This window comes from Ambystoma mexicanum, chromosome 5p (assembly GCF_040938575.1).
Source record: "Ambystoma mexicanum isolate Mex_15411 chromosome 5p, UKY_AmexF1_1, whole genome shotgun sequence".
NCBI lineage: Eukaryota > Metazoa > Chordata > Amphibia > Caudata > Ambystomatidae > Ambystoma > Ambystoma mexicanum.
In genome coordinates this window covers 687323404-687339447 of record NC_090930.1, presented here as the reverse complement: position 1 = coordinate 687339447, position 16044 = coordinate 687323404, and the positions used below count along the sequence as shown (strand labels likewise).

The following is a 16044-nucleotide window of genomic DNA, read 5'->3' as shown; positions in this document are numbered from 1 at the left end:
GCACCTTGCCCAAGATGGCCCTCGTCCTTTCTTCCGACGGAGAGGCCAGAAGCGACACTGTGTCGAGTTTCGCTCCCAGAAACAGTGCGTCTTGCGTGGGCACCAGGTGGGACTTGGCGTAGTTTAAGGAGAATCCCAGGTCCGTGAGTAGTTGGACGGTCCTTGCCGTGTGCTCCACGGCGAGCTCCTTCGTCTTCGCTCGGATGAGCCAGTCGTCCAGGTAGGGGTAGACGTGGATCCCCTCTCGGAGCAGCTGCGCCGCCACCGGTGCGAGGCACTTGGTGAACAACCTGGGTGCCGACCTCAATCCGAAGGGAAGGGCTTTGAACTGGTAGTGACGCCCTTGGACCACGAACCTGAGAAACTTTCGGTGTCCCTTTAGGATGGGAATATGGAAGTAGGCATCCTCCAAATCCAACGACGAGAGGAAATCGCCCTCCTCCAGTTGACCCAGGACGTGTTGGAGGGTGACCATCCGGAACTTCTGTGCCTTGATGAATTTGTTCAGTCGTCGTAGGTCCAGGATGGGACGCCATCCTCCCGTATTCTTCACGAGGAAGTGTCTTGAGTAAACTCCGGAGCCCCGAAGCCTCTTTGGGACGAGCTCGATGGCACCCTTCTTGAGCATCGCCTTTACCTCCAAGAGAAGTTGAGGGACGTGATGTTCTTTCCTGGCCACAGGGGGGATGCGCGGGCACCTCTTTAGAAACTCGAGCGCGTGACCCTAAGCTAGGGCGTCCAGCACCCAGCTGTCGGTGGAGATGGACTCCCACACGCTGACGAAGCTCGCCAGCCGGCCTCCCACCGGGGTGCTTCGGTGGGGGCCCGACCCCACGGCCGGTTCAGTCCTGCTTCGACGAGGCTTTGCCGCCTTGTCCTCCTTGGCGACGACGGCGGGGTCCGCCTGACTTGCCTCGTCCCCTGTAAGCTTCCTGTGACGACAAACGGGCTGCTTGACAGTAGGTGGAAAATCTGCCGCTGGAACCGTGGAGGCACCCTGTTTGCCTCCGCCGCTCCGAAAGGGCGGCCGCCGTTGCTGGAGAACCCCCAGAGCCCGGGCCGTCTCCGTGTCCGCCTTGATGGCTTGAAGGGAATCGTCCACTGTTTTCCCAAACAGGTTGTTTCCATCGAACGGCATGTCCAAGACTCTGGTCTGCACATCCTGACGGAAGTCAGTAGCCTTGAGCCATCCACGCCGCCTAAGGCACACGCCGTTGCCCAACTGGCCAAATCCAGTGTCAGCGATGTACGTCGCAATCGTAATGGCGTGGTCCAACGCCACCTCTCCTTCCTGCAAGATCTCTAGGGCTTCCGCCCTTTTGTCATCCCGAGATGGGCCTGAGAAGCTTCTGGAGTCCTCCAAAAGCGTGGCTCGACGAAATCTTCACCCTTGAGGGGCGTAGATGAATCCGACACGGGTCCCCGTTAATCGGATGAAAGAACGGTGGAGCTGGAGGCTCTTTTGACCGAAAAAAGAGAAACTATTCTGAGAAAAAACGTGAAAAAAGCACTAACGCTCGAGAGCAATAGCATGAGGATCCCAACACTTGAACGTGCAGTAAAAATCTGAAGATGGCTGCCAGAGGCGGGGCTTAGGTAGAGGGCAGTCATTGGCTGTGGTCTGACGCAGTATGACGCAGAGATCAGTGATTGGTTACTACTACGAAAGACAGATCAGAAACGAAACTGATACTGATTTTTTCTTTACTGAGGATTCCCAGCCCGACGACGGGGAATATTCATGAGCATGTGAATCCATGCCAGACCCCATGCTGGAGAACCTCAATTTTCAACTAAAGTTAAAAATCTTGGCTGCATATGGCAGGACAATCTGGGCAGAGAAAGCCAGGTTGGAGCCAAGATAAAAGCTATTTTCTACTCCTTGAGACTTCTTCGGCAAACCCTCCCATACATCCCGGAAGGGTGCCTTGGTGGTGGGAGTCCTTCCAAATGCCCGGTGGCGGGAGCACTTCCAAATGCCCACTTAGACTATTGTAATAGTCAATTGGTGGGTATTCCGAAAAAACCACTTAGTAGACTGCAAAAGACGCAGAATGTAGCAGTTAGGCTGGTCTGTGGCTTAAATAAAAGCTCATATCTCACCCTAACGCCGTCTACTTCACTGGTTATCGGTGGAGGACCGCATTAGGTTCAAGGTAGCATGCCTGGTATTCAAGTGTTTGAACAATCTAGCACCAGATTACCTGAAGGACAAACTTAAGCAGTATCAACCGTTTAGATGTCTTCGTTCAAGGGACCAAGCTTTGTTAGCTATCCCCTGATCCACATTTGTGTCTAGAGGGGATCGAAGATTTTCTGTGTTCGGGCCTATACTTTGGAACAGCCTACCCAGGGAAATTAGAAATTTGGACTCTGACAGTTTTATAAAGCCCTGGAAACGTTTCTGTTCAAATAAAGTTTAGCTATTCTTGGTCTGCCGCAACTGTTCCCGTCCTTTTGGATATATTTGTTTTTGTCCTCTTGGATGGAATTCATTTATTTATTTAACGGTTACTTGTAAGAGCTTAGTTACAGAAGTACAGACATCGTAGCAGTCGTTGGCACCTTATAAATCAATACAGAAATCAATACAGAAGTAGTTCCATCATTACAAACTTATGCAATTTGTATTACAACGTATGCAGTGGGTCATATGTTTAGAATTCAAGCTGTTACGAGGAACCTTATGAGAATAGGATGGTTCTTATTGCTTTACGGAAAGCGATGAGGGAGGCCTCACCTCGAATTGTGGGATGTAGGGCATTCCAATGTGTGGGTGCGAGATATGGGAAGCTGGATCCGCCTACTCTGGCTCTTTTTACTAGTGGCACCCAGAGCATGTTGGTATGTGGTATTATTACAATTTTGGATATTTGCTCTCAGCAAAAGTCATCTGCGCCATTATACGGTTTGCTCCGTCTCGAGCGCGTTATAAATTCCCAAAATCAATCCAAATCAATCTTCGTATGGAGCTTAATGAATAGGCCTTGTTTTCCAGTCTTGCACCACGTGTAAGTAGAGCACGATTATGTCCATTCTGACCATTTATTTAGTGCTATTGAATTAAATTATACTGTGTGCTATTATTCCTCTTTGCATCTGGAGACTTGGTTACTCCGCCTTGCATATGCTTTCTGCATCTTTCTTTGTTCAATACTTGGCACCCGCAAATATTCACTCCTTTACTTAATCTAAGAGAAATAGGTCCTTCGTATGTAGCATATCCTCATCGACACCCCTTGTGCCTTGCAGTTACCTCCTGATGTGGCATCCTTGATCTTAAACCAAACAGATATTCTTTATTCCTCCCACAAAGTGGTTTTCCAGCGCCTGTCAACTCTGCAGCCATGGTCTCTCTCTTCAAGGCTTCTTGCTTATTATTTTATACAGAGTCGACGTCCATCCTTTCATCATGGCCGCTTTACTAGTGTTTATGTATTGTACAAGTGTAGCATTATTGATAAATATTTTAGAGGTCACCTATCCTAACTTTGAGTAGAAGTTATTAGGACTTGGAGACCAATTGTTTAATCGATGTTCAGCATTTAAAGCGACATTAGAAACTTACGGTAACAAAAGAAAGCATGCATCACTACGGATAAAGCAAGTCAAGGGTAGCTCTATGCCCAAAATTTGGTAAATTGTCAATTGCAGGGTTTAAGAGTGATTATGACATCTAAGGAAGTATACTTTACTCAAATCAAGATTTGAGTAAAGATTAGTATGGTGGAGGCTGTAAAGTTTGTACTCACTGTGGCAGGTCAGAAACAGGACTCGAGAATTCAATTGACACTTGTTCCAGATGCACCATACATTTTTAAATTCTTAATTGTGCCCTTCGGTCGCAAGGATATCAAAGCTCCGTGAACTCAGAACATTACATGGATTAAAGCCGGAACTGACATCGCTGAGAATTGTCTCACCCATGTGCATGACGTTAATTTATACTTTTTTGGGTGCATGTTCGGTTTTGAAAAAACATGTGTTAACCGAAGGGCACAATTAAGAATAAAAATAAATGTATGGCACATCTGGAACAAGTGTCAATTGAATTCTTTCATCATATATGGAGTAAGGGGATCACTGACACTTCGGATGTGACATAGGTGATACTACTAGTCGCAGAGAGAAACTACCTGAACACCCAAAACCTATATTTATAACTAAGAAACATGACTCCACCCACCGGACACTGTAAAGGGTTTAATCAGGCAAAAAGATTATCTTGTCAAAAGAAACTACAAACTCCTCCCGCTGGAATCTTCTTATTCTAACCTACACCCCTTTCTTGATGTTTCAACACAACAATAAAAATAATAACCAAAGACAAGACTGGGGTGGGGGGTGGGTGGGACTGTGGCCTGGAAGGGCTGGCTGATGACTTGTGACCCCTCCCCCCCAACCCTGCCTGATTTAGTAACCCCCTATACCCATAATTCAACTTAATAATGGCGAGTTCTTGATGGACTGGAATGTTGTCCAGAAGGCTCCAGTCCAGGTCTCCTGCTTTGTTGCTCTTCCAGGCCGAAATTGGGTCTGTTTTTTCTCTTCCCCAGCCATGGGTTCTCACAGTCCGTTCCCCACTCTGAGGCTCCTCCCACGCCCCACTCTTGGTTTCTTCTGCTTCCCTTTCCCCGCTATGGTGCGTTTCTCCTTCTCTCTCCACACTCTGGGGCATTTCTCTCCTTCACTACCCACTCTGGGGCATCTCTCTTCTTTACTCCCCTCTGGGGAATTCCTCCTCTTGCCCACTCCTTTCCTTCTTTCCCTCGCTTCCCTATCCAGGTGAGCCATTGCGTATCCGCTTGCATAGAGTGGTGCTCCGTGTAAGGGGTGATGGATCGCTCCTGTCTTTCTCCCACTGCAGAGCCTCCTAACCGACTCTACAACTGGGCTCTTTCGGTCTGCTGATGAGGCTTCCTCCGGCATGCAGCTCCGGCTGCATGGAGTCATTGCGCAAGTTCTCAACTGAGCGCCGTGTCGGCCTGCTAAGGATCTGCTTGCTCCATCTCACAGCGTCTCTGCACTGCCCCCGCCGGCCTGCAGCTGCATCTTACTCCACTTCTCTGGTGCATGTCTGGGATCTCGCCGGCAACACTGCCTTTCTACCGCTCCTCTCGTCCGGATTCTCCAAGAGTTGTGCCTGCTGCTTATGGAGGCACAACTCTTGGAGGATCCGACTCTCCGTAACACTGTTTTGACACTGCACGTTTCTCTACTAGCAATACTAGTTCTGCGGTCTGATACTCTTATACGCAGCCACCGTACGCAAGACGAGGTACCCTGACTTTCCTGCACCAATTGCTGACCTCAGACGAGCTCCACATACATTGATGGTATGGCAAAAAACCAGCCCCCGAGAACACTCAGCCACACACAAGCATCCATCATAGAGGCTCCTGACCCTGGTCCACAGAAGGAGCGACTCCTAGGTTTAGAATACCTGGTCCCGAAGAAGATGACCCAAATGAATATGGTCATCGAAACCGGTCGACCCACCAGCACATGAGCCTTCTCATGCGCATAATGATGCCAAAACTAAACAACCAGTGCACGTTTAATATCACTTCTTTACCTAGATGTTCTTTGTCTTCCTTCCATAGAGGGTTTATTGTTTTAATATGATCAGAGCACGTTCCGAACAGACAGGATTACTATACTATTTGGTGAATAAAACACAGATAGAAATTCCTAGTAGCAGTACCCAGTCATAGACGGGAGAGACCTATTTTGATGTTTGGTGCCTCAATGAAACATCTTTATAATTGTATCTGGCATTTTTACCACTAATAGCGTTATAGGTATATGTGTATACTTGTTGGTTAGGGAGAGCCCTTCCGCTATCCCTTTTAGATAGGCGGTGCATCACCGATCCCCTAGGGAGAGACCTATGAAATAGGGACAGGGTGTTCTTTGTAGGGACAGCCTGAAGGTGTGTGTGTGTGTTTTGTTATTCAAGAGAGGATTCTCCTCCTCAGTGACATTTGCTCCTAATAGCGTTCTCTGTGTTAGCTTCTTGGTTTGCAAATCATCTCATTAATGCCTTTGTTTCTGTAGCTTTAAAGTTCACAAATTGTGTTTTGTGCTGTCAGAGAATCCTTACTTCCTTCCTTCACATGGTTTTCTCCGGTTGCCGAACTCCCAGGAATCTTCCCTTGGTTCCTGGAGTGTCTCGGGCACGTCCTGCTCCCGCAACATTCCTTCGCCTCCTTGTTGGCAAGCCCCTTGGCTTCGGTTCATGCTTCCTGGGTCCACACGCCTTGCAGTGAGGTACAACAACTTCTCCCAAACAGCAGCTCCCTAGAGTGTGTTTTCGATCTTTAAATGTCCCGTGCACAGGTGCATTCTGAAAACTAGCACGCTGATTGAGCTTGGGGTTCCTTTCTGCTCTGCACCGTTCCCTTCTTCCTCCTAGACCCAGTACTTGGGCGTTTGTGGGAAATTGAGTCCATTGATGTTAACCGATGCAGATTAATTAGGAAATCACTTTCAATGGTTCCATATGATAAGCCACTTCTATATGGGGGGGAACTGGAAAAAGAATTCCTGGAGCTTTTACTTTTCAATCCAGGGATGAGGTTTGGCCTAAAGGGGTTTGAGAAAAGCCGTCTCTATTTTCCCTAAAGGGGGTATAGATGCATGGCAGTAGGCCATTAAGGTATTGGGTATCAAGGGGTTTTCCTTCATGGGCAAACGGGGTGGATGTCTCATCCAATGAACCCATGACATCTCCCCTGGAGGCTGTCCCCTCATGAATTTCCTGTCAGTTAGATAGTACCTTAAGCTGGTTATTTTCCATCTGATGGCCAGGACATCCATTCCACAGTTACATAATTTTGTTAACCGGGAAATATTTCCGACCGATGAACAGTACAGGGCGTTCTTGATTCTCATGCAACTAGTGGGCCAGGACAGCTCTAGCCCTACCTTGCAGATGACCATCTGGAGGATGGACGATTTAAAGTCTGGCATTTTGAGAACGGGTTTTCTTTTTTTCCCCTAGAGTCCAGTCAATTTTCATATTCATTTTCAACCATTGGTAATAACCAGCTAGCCCTAGGAAGGCTCCAAGCTGTTGTCAGCATGATGGCTTTTACCTCTCACTTTGGTGTTGCACTAACCCATTGCCCACAAAGTATTCTAGGTATTTCACAGCACTATGGGCCAGATGACTTTTTTGGGTTAACCATGGGTCCCACCTTTTTCAAAGCGCTAGTAAGCTCATAAGTGGCGCAGGTGTCCCTGGCAACTTGAACTATGGATTACTAGATAGCCTAAGTAGGACTCTACAAAGGAAGATAATGGTCTTAAAACTCGATCCATGAACATTTGGAATGTGGCTGGGGCCCCCCAAGTAGCCGAAACAGTAGAACTGTAAATTGGTACAACCCATGGCAAGTGCAAAAAGCAGTCTTTTCCCAGTCTACGGGGTTCAAGAGGACTTGCAAATAACCTCTCGTCAAGGTGATAAGCCTGGCATTCCTAACTCATCAATCCTTGGCATAGGATACTTATTGAAAACGGAGATAGAATTTAGTTTTTGAAAATCTAAGCAGAATCTTCAAGAGTTGTCAGGTTTTGGCACTAGAATGTTAGGGGATGACTAGAGACTGTTATAATTTGTCTCCTAATCTCAGGGAACCGATAAGGCTTTAGCTTGAGTGCTAGCCCAGGAGGTAATCTCGTGGAATGGAACACATTGCATTGCTGTTGTATGTTGAAACTTAGGCTTTTCCTCCCTTTTGCTAGGAAACGCAAATCTTGCTTTTGTGTTTTGAAATGTAGGCTTTTTCCCACTATGCAGGAGGCTTGACTATGTGTTTTGCATTAGCTGTTGCGTTTGAGGTTTTAGGCGCTCCTCCCTCTATCCAGAATTCTACACCTCCTCCCTCCATCCAGCACCTTGCTCACAGTTCTAGGTGCTCCACCTTCTAAGGCTGGCAAGGGATCTAGTCCCTGGCCTCTTTGTTGGTCTGGACGTCCTCTCTCATGTACCTGCTCCGTCATAGACTGGCTTGCAGCTAGGTCGCCCGGTGTGCTTGTCGCGCAGTCTCTCCTTCCCTCTCTTTCTCCCCCTTCCATCTCTTGCTCTGTTCTCTCCCTCCATGGTGTTTTCCATCTCCCCTAACTTTTCTAACTGCTACTCTTTCACCTATCCTCATTCTCTCTTTTCAAGTCCAGAAGGTCCCTGGTCTTCAAATCCAGGCCCACCCATCGCTGACACCTGTGTCAATGCTTCTTCTAGGCAGACTATCACCGACATCCTCTTTGTCGTTCCCTCTCCGGACCTTTGGATTACCCATATGGTCTCGGTGCTCTCCGCTTTCTCTTCTTTGCCCATTAATGGTGGAACCTGATGGGAAGTACTCTTGGCATATTTCCATCCTCTAGGGGCATCATTAATGTCCACCAGAATGGCACCGTCAAGGTCCGGGGCTCTCAGCCCAACCTGCTCCTCTTTGATAAGTGTCTTCCGTCTCTCATTAAGTTACTCCCTTCTCCTGCAACTCCTCCTTCTGCCACCCATCTAACCGCTTCACCACCACCAACCAGAGTGCCACATTCCTGTAACCCTCCTCAGAAGACCTTGAAAGGTGGCAACCAGCTCCACTTTGGTACACTCAACTCTTGCTCTGCCGTTAACACTCCTCTGACATCTGCCACCTCCTTGAAGACTTCGACCTTGAAGTCCTCGCTCTCACCGAGACGTGCTTCACGGCCAGCTCTGTCAAACCTTTTACACTGCTCCCTGAGGGCTACAAGATTCTCTAAGCCCAGGCCTAACCGTTCTGGTGGCGGAGTGGCCCTGATCTTCCCTGAATGGGTCCCTGCTACTATCATACCCACTCAGTCCTAATCTTCCTTCGAATGCCTCATCTGCCGGCTTGGTGTCTCTCCAATCCTCTCACTGACACTTGCCACCATGTACAGGGCCGCTGGTCCAGTCTCCCTCTTCCTCCTGGAGTGGTCTCACCTCACCTCCTCTATCCTGGCCTCCACCTCTAAGAAGCTCTCTTCCTCCGAGACTTCAATATTCACCGCAACTCCCCTGATGCAGCCTCTGGACTCTTCCGCAGCCTCTGTGACTCGCCACCATTCTTGCATCCGGTCAGACGCGCTCAGTCAGACACTTATTGGATGCTCTCAAATCAGCAGACATCACCTGCCCCCCATCGCCAACCCTCTCACTACGCCCCTCTCCAGGTCCGATCATACTCTACTGCCCCCTCACCTGGATCTCTTGGGTCCCATGGCTAAGCCTCCGCCCGCGCTGCCAGTCTCCTCCATCATTCAACCAATGAAGCGTGTGTCAGTTGCTGCTTTTGCTGCCACTTTCTTTCCCCCTCGCACTCCGGCCACTGAATCTCACACTGACACACAACCCTTGCTAACCCCTCACCTCTCCAAAACTGCACATCCTTGCCCCGGTTAGGAGGATCTGCATGAAGCCTGCCTCCAAGTATAACAACTGGTATGATTCCGACTTAGCCTCTCTGAAACGCAACTGCAGAGCTGCTCAGCAGAAGTGACAGGCACATACTCTGACAAGACAGGCCTGCCGACTGCTCCAAAGGCAATACAGACTCTCCATCCGGTTGAAGTAGGTGGCCTATATCCAGACCCACATTTCTGAGGCCACTAACAAAATGGCTGAACTGTTCATATTCTGCAAGGAACTCACCAATCCTACTGCAGTCTCCACTTCTCAGCTATCCCTGACCCTCTGCACTGCACTGGCCTCTCACTTTATAACCAAAACTCAGAACATCCTGTCCTCACTCTCCTCGACACCCTCCCTTTTCCCTCACCCGCTCTCAGTCTGCCCTTTATCCTACCTTCTCTCCCCCGCCCCTCCTATTCTCCCCTTTCTCACCCATATCACCAGATAAGGTCTGTAGACAAGTCCTCTCTATAAAAAGTCTCTTCCAAACAGGTGGTCACCTGCTCCTCCAGAACTATTGAGAACAACACTGCCTTCTTTGCACCAGCCTTGGCTGATTTCTGCAATCACTCCTTTGCCACTGGCGCCTTCCTGCCACTCTGAGTCCCCCCTTGTGCACCCTCTCTTCAAAAAGCCTTCTGCCAACCCCCCCTACCGAGCTAACCACCACCCTATCTCCATTACCCCCTTCCTGGGCATACTTTTAGACAAGCTGGTCATCTCTCCCAGCTGATGCACCACACTGAATCTGATGGTTGTCTCCACGACCACCAGTCTGGCTTCAGAGCAGCCAGAGGCATGGAAACTGCACTCCTGAACACTCGTAAAGACTTGCTCTCAAATCCTGATTCCAACTCTCCTTCCGCTCTCATCCTTCTTGACCTTTCCTCTTCCTTTGATACGGTCAATCATGCCACGCTTATAAACCGGCTCCGTGATACCCTTGGCATCACTGGACTGGCTGTCCTTCCTCTCCGACCGACCACCCTAGGTTCAACTGGACTCTTTTCTCTCTTACATCGCACTCTACCTGCAGCATCCCTCAGGGCTCTATTCGCTCACCGTGGCTCTTAGCCCATTTCATCTCTGCCTTCTCTCCTCACTTCCAGTGTCAAGGTTCCCTCCACTGCCTCCCAGTGTTCCTCTCTCATTGACCGCTATTCAGTTCTGGTGTGCTGCCAATGATCTCTGCCTTAATGTCGGTAAAACCGAGATCCTTCTCATTGGGACCCAAGCTCCCCCCTTTGCTTTTACTCTCTGGCTGCCCTCATACTGCCAAGTAGCCCTGTGGTTTCTCCCTTCCCATGCTGTTCGCAAGATAGACCTTGCTCACTATCCTGGCAGGCACTATCACTTCACTATGATTTGTAGCTTCTACTGCTTTCCGGGTCCCCGACCCTCACTTCTCAGCTTTCCTCAAGCCTTTCTACTTGCCACCTTCTTAGGGCCCCTTCACCCTTTCGGTAACCCGCTTAACTTTTGACTTGGTCTGCGTGGGTTCCAATCTCTCCTGAGAGTCTGTTTGAGCGGGGCTTCTTCCAGCTCTCAGACTTCTCCTTGTGTGTGACGGCTCTGTAACTTCCCTGTTTCTCTGGGCAGCGCGGTTTTCGTCCTGCTCCCAGCTCATTATCCCGGAGCATACTGGTCTGTTCTCCTTCCTGTCTCGCTTGACATCTTGTGGTTCCTCCTGGAATGGCTTGACCACATACTTGGTCAGTCTTCCCTTTATACCAGAGATACCAATATGTTCATATTGACTTGCACGCTCCTGTTGATTCCACTGGATGCTTGTCAGCACTCTGCACTTCTTCATCTCAGTAAAAATATTGGGCTTCATTATAAGTCGGCCGGTCCAGTATCAAAGTGCTGCTATTAATGTATACCTGCACTTAACCGGACCGGCCAACTACAGGTTTGCTGGTGGGACACCTGCGCACCTTACTGGCAAAAACCACCATTATTGCCGGCACGGTATTGCCGGTAATGACAGCAAATCCCCCACACAGAGTCCTATGGGACTCTGAATGGGGATTTACACCGTCACTCCAGCACTAGTAACCTGGCGGTAATGCCGCCAGATTGAGTGCCAGAAACGGTAATGGCATTTGCCGGTATCCTAGCAGATTTTCCACCAGGATACCGGCAAACTTATAATGAAGTCCATTGTTCTCTACTAGGTTACTGCCATTCTTCTTAGTCCCAGTTTTGTTATTGGATTCACATGGGCAGTCCTTACTCTTCCTCCTCTTCCTCGTCTCAGCATAAGGCAGCAAGGTGGAATGGCCTACCTTACACATGGGGTGGAGGTGTGCGGGACTAGGTTACCCTGTATAGGGTAAGAGGATGAGGGAGGTTGTAAAGGGGTGCGTGGATGCCGCGTTCTTCCTAAAAGGTCGTCCCTCATCTCATAAGAGGTTTCCCTCCCCGTGTGATCCTCCCGCAATGTAGCACCCCCAGGGGGACTATTGGACTGTGGCTGCACTGGCATGGTCCCATGGGAAGAGTCTCCCCCAGCCCCCCACCACGGGAGAAGTGACAACATCTAAGGATTCATCACACCCTTTATCTTCGGGAATAGCCCAGTCACAGACTTCAGCAGATAGATTGCCTCTCGGCGAAGGCCAGATAGTGAGGCTAATAGTTTCCTCCAGATCTACTTGTGGTGGAGGGGTTAAATTATGATCATCCAAGGGGTGGGGAGTCGAGGACTGTTCCAAGATATCCCAAGCTATAAGCTATGGGGTCTCCAGTTTTTATTATATAGCTCTGGGACCCAGCTCTATGTAATACTACCTTCATTTGCCCTTTATATTATGAGTCGATCACCGCTGCGGATATGTGCAGGGACTGTTTCAGAGCCAACCCAGACTTAGCTGACAAACAGAGGACCTTCTAGGGGGAAGAGATTGACAGACCAGTAGAGATTAAGCTTTCCTGAGCTGGCATTTCTACCTCGATTAGGCTAAGGAGGTCGAACCACGTTGGACTGGGGGTAGCCACTTCAGAACCTCATGCCCTAGGGTCCAATCCTTTCACTAGCAGGTATGTCAACCCTGTACAGAGTTGTTTAAATCCCACCTTCTGACCCCACATGAGGCTTTGTAGTTTGTACTCACTGTAGAAGGTCCGAAACAGGACTCTGCCCACCGGACATGGTTTAAAGAGTTTGTTTAGTCAGGCAAAATGATCATCTTTCCCCAAGCTGAAACCCTACCCTATAAAAGAAAATAAATAAATAATTCACAAGGGTGTTAGTCAGAAAGTAAAACAAAAACAACGTTAAGTCCTCCGTCTGGAATCCTAGTCTAACCTACCGCTTTCCCGATCCTTAAACCGAAAACAATACAAAAAAATATAAAAAGAAACTTGTAAAAAATATAAATGGGGAGGGGCATTGGAGGGGATGGACTGTGGACTGGAAGGGTTTTCCACATACCAGTCTATTGCGTTTGTGGAGGACATCCTGTGATTACTTGTCCTAAGGTAACATCTCGGGGTGGGGAGGAGCGATGAGATTCCGGAGTCTTCGCAGAGGATTGGTCAGAAGCCAGATTAGAAACAAAGCCAGCCATTACAAAAGGGTGCATGCGTTCATTGTAAACCCTATAAAAGGTGTTGGTAATAGGGGAAAAGGAATGGTGGCATAGGCCCATCTGGGTCTCTGTCCCCTAAGGGGTGGGGGGCAGAGTCACCTACAGATGGATCCGCTTACCCTGTATCCCCTAAGGGGGTGTTACGCATAGGGGGCTCACTACCCTAGTGCCAAAGGGGGTGGCTCCCCCTTTGGGAGAGGGAACGATCTTCCTGGAAAACACACACACACACTCACAAACACACAGTATGAAATTTTCTTCTAGAATGGAAAATAAGTGTTCTTGTTGGTTATCGTGTTTATCATTTGTCTTTGAAAGACATGTGGAAACTAGTCGGTCAATCAATAGTTTACCCTCAAAATGAACCTGTAGGGTTCAATTTCTGCACTTCCACGCCTATTTTATTGTTCCCAAAGAGCACCAAGCCTTAATTAGATGATTGGGATTCCTCAACATTGTACATCTTTTAATTGATTAATAATGCCAAACAAAGATCCCACCTCCAAATCAAGGAAGATATACACGTTTCACAGATAGTAAATCTATTTATTGGAGTAAGTTGTGAAGGTTTCCCCCAAAAACATTTATAAATTAATGCAGACAATTAAAATAACAAGTAGATATTTGATGTACAAGACCAAACTATAAGAAGGTGGAGGGTTTCATTCTAAACAAACAAACATGTGATCACAATTTGTAAACCGGCATTCTCATTACATACCTGTGGACTGCGCCCCGAGGCTGAAAGTAGCTGCTGGCTGTGTGCTGGTTACTCCTGTAGAGGGGTTAGGGAGACCAAAGGATAATCCTGTTGCAGTTGCTGGCTGAGCTGCAGTACTAGTAGCAGTCATTCCAAAACCAGACGTGTTCCCAGATAATGAATTTGAGAAAGAAAAGCCTCCTGTTGCAGCAGTCTGGGCGGCAGGTTGGGCGGCAGGCTGGGCGGCAGGCTGGGATGTGGTTGTACTCGTACCAAACGAAAAGCCAGTAGGAGCTGCAGCCTGGCTGGCCTGCATTGTGCCACTTGCTGCAGTGTTCGACAGTGCAAAACCACCCAAACCTGCAGAGGGCTGTGATGCACCTGTACCTCCCAAATTCAATTTAGGTGCACTTGCCCTAGAACAATACAAATATACACATTAGCAATATGTGAAGGTTCACAAATACACTCCATTCATGTGTTTTTGAAAAATGATCTATAAATCGGTTAAATGTGTACATGTATTACAAACTCTCCTCAAGCATTAGCCGAATCAAGAAATGGAAATCAAAAACGCGTATATTGAAAAAAAGGGCAATACATCAGATTTGTCCAACAGGGTAGTTAGGTAGAAGGGGTATTTGACCTAATCCAGATTTCTCTCTTACTAGTGTGAGTGGAGAGAAAAGTGAAGGGCACATGAGTAGTAGCTAGGCATGGCGCTTTCTGTGCATATTAACACTCTGTGCCCTTCTGTATAAAGTGCAGAGTCTTTGCCCAACTGCTTCACTTTACACTCAGGGAAATATTTTGCGCCATTGTGAGTTCTGATAAAATACAACTTAACAAAATGTGCGATCAAATGCTGTAAAATATACGTTTGTCACTGTACTACTTTTATTTTGTCAAGATATTTTTATTGAAATATTGATTAAACATTAAATTCATCAAGAGTCATTCCAGGTGATCATATAATTCATCTCAGAGTCTATGATACAACCATCTAATTCAGTATCATTTACATTTCATTAGTCGTAAAAAGAAAAACACCAGTAACTTTAAAGAATGGGTAAGTTCATAGCTTGTCATAACATTTGATCCAGCAATTAGTCTCTTAATCAAACATCAACATTTCATTTTAACATTTTGTAATTCATCAAATTTGTAAGCATCTTAAACGTCCTCTGGGAATAGGGTATTGTAGCTTGCCATCATGTAGCTTTTTGAACTGACGATAAGGGTGACAAAGAAGAGAAGGAGAAGAGAAAATAAAATCTCACCATAGCTACCAGCAGGTCATCACCTTGCCCTGTACGGGCAGTACTAATGCTCCGGCTAGAAGTCCATCTGATGACTAAGTTCCCTATGTCAGAGGCATGTTAGGGCTGGAAAAGGTATTTAACCATCCTGGGTTGGTAGAACATATGCTCCTTTTCTGCGACGTGGTCTAGGAAAGGTCCCCAGACGCTTGTGAATTTGGGTATCTGGTTTTCTATAGCTGCTATTAGTTTGTCCACCCCCAGGAGTTCCCCCACATTCACCCACCAGCATGCTATGTGGGGAACCTCCATTTCCTTCCAGAATCGTGCTCGTGTAAGTCGGGCCGCCATGAGTAGTGCAGAGGTAAACCCCGTTGCTTGGCGAGTCTCCTAGCAACATCACTAGTGGTTCCATGGGGAGGAGGATTCCACATAGGTCTTTGATCTTTGACCTAATTTCTAACCAGTAAGTTTGAATGACCGGGCAGTGCTACCATAGATGACCCAGGTCTCCTTTAGCCCCGCACCCATGCCAGCAGGTGTCCGGATATTCTGGATTCATCCCATGTAGTCTGTGGGGAGCAATACCATCAGTAAAAGATTTAAAGAGCACATTCCCTTACAGCCGTGCATCTAGAGGACCTATGCGCTCTGTCCCAAATTCTCTGCCATGACTCTGGGGATATTTCAATTCCTAATTCCATCTCCCATGCCAGCATATAAGGGAGTTTCTTGTCCTCTGGGACATTTTCTAGGAGGCGGTAACAGACTGCTACTCTATGTGGGCGTTGCCCCTCTGTGACTGTTAGGTCTAGGCCTGAGGGGGGCCTAGTGGCATCCTTTTTGGTAGTTGGATTGGTAATCCAATGTCGCGATTGTATGTATTTAAATCTCTCGGTCTCCGGGAGAGTGAATTTCTCTTTGCATTGGGCAAAGGTCAGTGCAACGTTGTTGTCATAGAGATCTTGCAGTCTAAGGGATCCTTCTCTTGACCAATTTTGATAAGAGTTGACCTGAAGGCCGGGTGTGAAGGCAGGGTTCTGTGTGATT

General features: G+C 47.8%; 1 protein-coding gene across 2 annotated transcripts in view; it reads right to left on the bottom strand.

Annotated features, from left to right (window-relative positions):
* The window catches only part of NUP62CL (nucleoporin 62 C-terminal like), a 724508-nt gene that overhangs the window by 570284 nt on the left and 138180 nt on the right, over positions 1-16044 (bottom strand). For both annotated transcript variants that reach the window (XM_069613059.1, XM_069613058.1), the window contains exon 3: positions 13757-14151. In XM_069613059.1, the coding sequence (XP_069469160.1) occupies positions 13757-14151 (395 nt within the window). The remainder of the gene's footprint in view (positions 1-13756; positions 14152-16044) is intronic.